The following is a 6,180-nucleotide window of genomic DNA, read 5'->3' on the forward strand; positions in this document are numbered from 1 at the left end:
GCCGTCTTGGTCTCCCAAATCCTGGCAGCTTCCTGACCCATCACCCCTGCTCTTCCTCCTGCCCTCGCATCTCCCACACTGTTAACTCTCTTCCCCATCCCCGCCTTTTGAAATGTGTGTTCTCCCTGATCGCGGATTTCCACTTGCTTCCATTTAGTTCTCTTTCTCATTTCTGCTTCCTAACATCAGAAACCGGATTTTCCTCTTCCCTCTCTCCCACCCCCAGTTTTGTGAAGTTGCCTTTAGGGTTTCTTTCTAAGCAGCTACCACTTAGCTCTGCTGGCTCTTCAGACACATTTTCTTTGATCTCTAGAGATTTGTGGTCACATAACATAAGTGGGATGTATTGGGACTTCCGTTGTTTAACTGGGCCAGTACCATATGTTTAAGTCTTCAACTTCATTAAATCTAACCTTTTTTTTTTTCAACCACCTCTGGCTCCTGGACTCTAAAATGTGGATATAGTTTGAAGAGGCATTTTTCCATGTGTATCTGTAAGCTCATTTACCAAGTAGCAGTAAGACAGTTCAATAGAAGACCCATGTTACGTTTTCAGTGTTCAGATAACGTGAGATACTTGAGAGAATGGAGAAACTTTCCAGTTTCCTTTAAGTGCATTATCAGATTAGACCTTCAAACTTGATTATTTTTACAAAGCAAAAATTTATTTTATATATAGCTAATGAAATTGAGGACAGAGCCTCTTCTGATCTCATGGACCTAAAGAGTTTAACTTTTTATTCATTCATTGTGCATGTTATGTATGTTCGGAGTAAAAATTCAAACAATACAGGTAGTGTTTTATCCCATTCCCCAAAGGTTACCACTTCTAAGTGTCTCAGGTTGAAAATACATATTTACAACCATATATGCACATTCATTTTTATTTGAATGGGCTTTACAATACACGCTATTTGCAACTTGGGTTTTTCATTCAGTATATTTGACATTGCCCCATAAGAGCTGTAATCATACATTGTATAGGTAGATGTATTATTTATACAATCATCTGTGAATGCAGTTGAGTGTGTGCAAATACACACTGCCACTTGCATTTTTCATTCAGTATGTTTGCCACGGAAGAGTTTTTTTAAGCCGCTACTATCACACATTGTATAGATAATTTATACAAACAATCCTATGAATGGCTATTGAGCAGTGTCCTACTCTTAAAAATAGAACATAGAAGTACATGAATGCTTATCTTTGCATACTTTGCCAGGTTTATTTGTAAAATAACTAAAAGTAGCATTTGTCCTTAGAAGTAATATGCCTGTATTAATTGTATCCATTTGCACTTGGGATATGATGATGCCAAAAAAAACATTTTAATACTTTCTGCTAACTCTAGAGATAATTTTTCATCAAAATAAGTTCTTAATCCCAACCCATAATAGAAATTTCTGTGTGTTACAAAGCAGAACAGCGTTGTAATTAGTAAGCTAGTTTAATTCTCCCTCTTGCCTCCAGTTGCTTGAGTCTCTATTGTCAAGCCTAGTGGGGAATCTCACTTCTATTGAACTAAATACCAGTGTCTGGTTTAGCTTGAATTCCAGTTGGTGCCTGTTGTAAATCTTTTATCACTTACATCACTTTGGGGATAGTTAGCTGCATTCAGCACATTTTCTCATAAAGAACAATTGGAAATAAGTACTGTTATTCTCTTAGCCTCTTTATTCCTAGTGAAAACATTCAGGTACTACTTTGATTTGTGTATTAACATGTAAGTCCTGTGATACAGAATTTTCCTAATTTGACCCCCAAACCTGCTGATGTTAGAGAGGAACTCCCTGGTGCTATATAATACCCTTTTCTTTTTTGCCTTATGAAATAAACCTTTTATAAGTAATCAAACCAAATAAAATCGAATGTTAAGTCTGATATAGCAAATACAGAAATACTTTCTTTGCACAAAAGAATTGGCAAAGGCTCAGTAAATATCTTTGTAATTTACTCAGTCAAAGTAAAAATACTTAGTTGACCCATAAATACCAAACTGTTGACCTAGGTGACTCGTTTTGTATTCATATCTGAACACAAGTACAATAAAGGAATTTCTTTTATTGTTAATCATTGAAGGACTTCAAAATTCTAAAAACCTTTGAACTTTTCCGATGTATACACCATTTGATAGGTTTTTAATTTTATTTCTATTTTTAAAACCTGCAAGGACATTTCTTTTCCTCTTTAATTTTACAGAAAATGTTTCTAATTTGAAGAAATAATTTGCATGTCCCCAGTCTCAGAATGCAGTAACTAACCAGAGTAAATAAATAATTGACTAGCCCCAAAGCCGAATATTTATTACTGGACATTTTTGTATTACATAAGCTTAAGTGTTTTATTAATCATATTCATGATTTTACATTATTAATGTTCTCCACACAGACTTTGTTCCTTACTGATTCTAATGTATAGGACTTAATTGTTGAGATTTAAATTGATAGAGAATAATGTATTGAAAAATATACCTGATTGTTGAGGAACCAGGGTGTTTCTTAGTTTCCTGTCTTTTCCTCATGCAAGGTAGGCTGACTGTAAGTCGATGTGGAATGAATGGGATGAGTACATATTAGTAGTTCTTTGTGGGCAGGGAAAGAGGCGAGAGATCTTTTAAGTTAGGTAATTATGTGAGAGAGAATCGAATGGAATTGAAATTTTATTTGCTACAATACTCAACTTTGTTAACCTCAACATTTACAGAACCTAACTGGTTAGGTACTAGGAATGTTCCTTAATTTTGGCTGTTCTCTCATGTGCTGGGTACCTGGATACAAAGATGAAGAGATAACCATTCTGCCTTTGTGGAACTCAAGTCTATTTAATCTAAGAAAAAATTACACTTTGGATTTTGTGGCTGTGTTCCTTTTGCCATACTATCCGTGGTTATGGTACAGCTGTAGTACTGTACTTGGATTGCCACAGCGGAACATGTCAAATGGGAAGGGCAGAAGTCATCTGTCAATCATATTAGACACTCCCACCATTGACTTCTACATTTCGGGATATTGTTTAATACCAAATCTTTATAAGTTTCTACTAGAGTTACCATAGTCACACCAGAAGTTCCACTCAGGCAAGGGTCGAGATCTTTAGAACTTATAATTTTTTTCAGAAACTGAGTTTGTGGCTCCCGTGACTCAAAAGGGTAGGGCGCTGGCCCCATATGCTGGAGGTGGTGGGTTCAAACCCAGCCCTGGCCAAAAACAAACAAGCAAACAAACAGAAACTGAGTTTGAACCATTATTAGTTTAAGTGTTGATATTTTAACATCAACAGTATATTAGAATTTAAGCTAGGCACAAGGAATAAAAAATTTGTGTTATAGTGTTGCATATAGTGTAAGACATTTTAAATTAAGAATTACAGTTCTGGATAAATAAATGCATACCATCGTCTCATCTCCTTCTTTTTATTAGAAGGAACTTGAGGGTATGAGGAGATTTTGAATTCTCCTTTCCCCAAAACATCTCCTCCTCCCTAGATAGATATATTTGAGAAGTTTGAAAACTGTGTGGCACTGCACAGGTAGAACTGGTTGTCTAGTGGGGTGAGTCCTTACTGGTGAAACCCAGAGCTTTCATTGGCAGAAAGACTTTGACTACCGTGGCCTCACACAACCAGAGTTCTGACTTCCATTTATTATCTGTGGTGGTGACAAGCCCTTTAACTTACAAGCTTTTCTTTCCTTATCTGTCAGTATCTCAGAGAATGCCAAGGAGCACCTAATGAAAGGTATATGGTAGATAGAGATTCAAACTAGCCTTGTTGCTCAAGCTTCATTGTCACTTTCTTTCAAGAGAACCCAGATAAATTATAGAGGGATGGTAGCAGTGAGAAAACAGGTAAGCTCTTTGAATTTAGACTACTAAGAAATTAATATAATATACCTTCAGACTTTAAATTGGATAGATAAAAGTGGATTATTATGTATTTATTAAGAGACTTTTTAGGGAAATAATTCCAAGTATACTTCAATAGATGCTTCTCCACAGTAAAAGACTGCCATGTTAGAATTTTTGCACATACACATAAATCTGTATTTGTCTTCAACTTAAATTTTGTAGATACCATATAGTGGGTCTTGATTTTTTTGGTTAATTCTGTACATCTTTTAACTATTGTCAACTTTTTACTGTTAACTAAGTTGTTTTAATTTTTGTTTTAATTGTTGGGGATTCATTGAGGGTACAAAATACCAGGTTACACTGATTGCATTTATTAGGTGAAGTTCCTCTTATAATTGTGTCTTGCCCCCAAAAGTTAACCAGTTTTTTCAATTTTACATTATTAACAAAGAAGAGAAAGTGTCCTTAGTCACAAAACCTTGCTGAAAGATTCAGAAAAGATAATAAAATCTCTTGCCTAGGCTTGGCGCCCATAGCTCAGTGGTTAGGGCGCCAGCCACATGGCCTGGGGCTGGTGGGTTCAAACCCAACCTGAACCTACTAAACAACAACGACAACAACAAACAAATAGCTGGGCGTTGTGGTGGGTGCCTGTAGTCCCAGCTACTTGGGAGGCTGAGGCAAGAGAATCACTTGAGCCTAAGAGTTTGAGGTTGCTGTGAGCTATGATGCCATGGAACTCTGAGGGCAACATAGTGAGACTCTGTCTCAAAAATAAATAAAATAAAATCTCCTGCCTCAATTTCTCCTGAACACATTGATTTATTAATGTATATAATGTGTGTTTAGTATAATCCTTGCTTGAAAGAAAACCTGACATACAGGATTTGAATACTTCTTTCTTTTTTTCTGACTTGCTTCATCTGAGGTGTATGTCTGGTGGTTCTAAGCAGTGGTAATCTGAACCAATTCTTCGTCGTCTAAACAATGTTGACAAAATGAGTAGTTTCCCAAAGATGAGGTGCTGGTAAGTGAGGACTTATTTTGCAGCAAGGCAGCTTATGTCAGATTTGGCAGATTTTGGCTCTCTCAGGCCATGAGTTTTGTTAACCAGGAATCATACGTTGGGAGAATATGCACACACATTAGAAACACTTTAAAGAGATAATAGATAGAAAGGAAATTGATAAGTAAGCCCTTGGACATCATCTCTTTCCTAACCTATCCGAAGTATATTTCTTGTCACAGGAAAAAAAAATGTTAACACCAGACCTAGATTGATTTCTCCTGAATGGATCCTTCTCACCTTTCATTGGTTTACTCATGAAGTTCTCTAACATGATATTCTAACCTTTAATTTTCTTTTTCATGTAGGAAACCTATGAAAACATCCCAGGCCAGTCGAAGATCACTTTCCTCTTACAAGCCATCAGAAATACAACAGCTGCTGAAGAGGTACTGCCTTAATATCTGCCCATATTGTATTCTTATAAATCAGGGGTATTAGATGATGGCCAGAACGGAAATGAGAGTTGTTAATTTGCTGCATAGACTACTAGAACTTTGAACTTAATAAGTATTCAGTATTAAGAATTTCTTTTTTTCCCCTGTAAGAAGATATATTCAAGATAGATAAAAGTTAGTGGTTTTATAAATAAATACATAAGAATTATTAAATGTAAATGATTTCTATAAAGAGATTGTTTTCTTTCCTTAGAACAATTTATTATAAAGAAATTAATTCAGTGCCTCAATGTGTTTTCAAAAAATACTTTTTAAAGTATTTAATTCTTTTAAAAGAATTCATACTTATAGCTAGCTCTAGATAAGGTATATATACTAAAGATGTTTAGGAACAGAGATATTTTCTAGAATTCTTTCAAACTCATGGTTTTTAGCTAATTACCTAGTTACTATACCACATTAAAATTTGCTTCAATTTTAAGAAAACTTTTTTCCCTGTGATAGTAGTTAGCTAATTTGTAGGGTTTATTTTGTATGTACTACTCTCCTATGCATTTAGTGGCTAATTTTCTTCACCTTGAATAAAGTGATATCCTTATGAATATTGAGCGCAACTGAATATTTGGATTTATTCCACCTATGAAACATTGCTTTTAGAGTCCATACGATAAGACTTCCTCACAGTTGGCTCGGCGCCTATAGCTCAACCGGCTAAGGCACCAGCCATGTACACCTAAGGTGGTGGGTTCGGATCCCCAGCCCGGACCCGCCAAACAATGATGGCTGCAACCAAAAAATAGCCGGGCGTTGTGGCGGGCACCTGTGGTCCCAGCTACTTGGGAGGCTGAGGCAGGAGACTCGCTTGAGC

At 36.1% G+C, this 6,180-nt stretch overlaps 1 protein-coding gene across 1 annotated transcript in view; it reads left to right on the top strand.

The window, feature by feature from the left end:
- The window catches only part of IPO5 (importin 5), a 49,364-nt gene that overhangs the window by 651 nt on the left and 42,533 nt on the right, over nucleotides 1-6,180 (top strand). The window contains exon 2 of the mRNA XM_003789586.3: nucleotides 5,223-5,303. Within this exon, the coding sequence (XP_003789634.1) occupies nucleotides 5,223-5,303 (81 nt within the window). The remainder of the gene's footprint in view (nucleotides 1-5,222; nucleotides 5,304-6,180) is intronic.

This window comes from Otolemur garnettii, unplaced genomic scaffold, assembly GCF_000181295.1.
Source record: "Otolemur garnettii isolate 467f Iridium unplaced genomic scaffold, OtoGar3 scaffold00034, whole genome shotgun sequence".
Classification (NCBI taxonomy): Eukaryota; Metazoa; Chordata; class Mammalia; order Primates; family Galagidae; genus Otolemur; species Otolemur garnettii.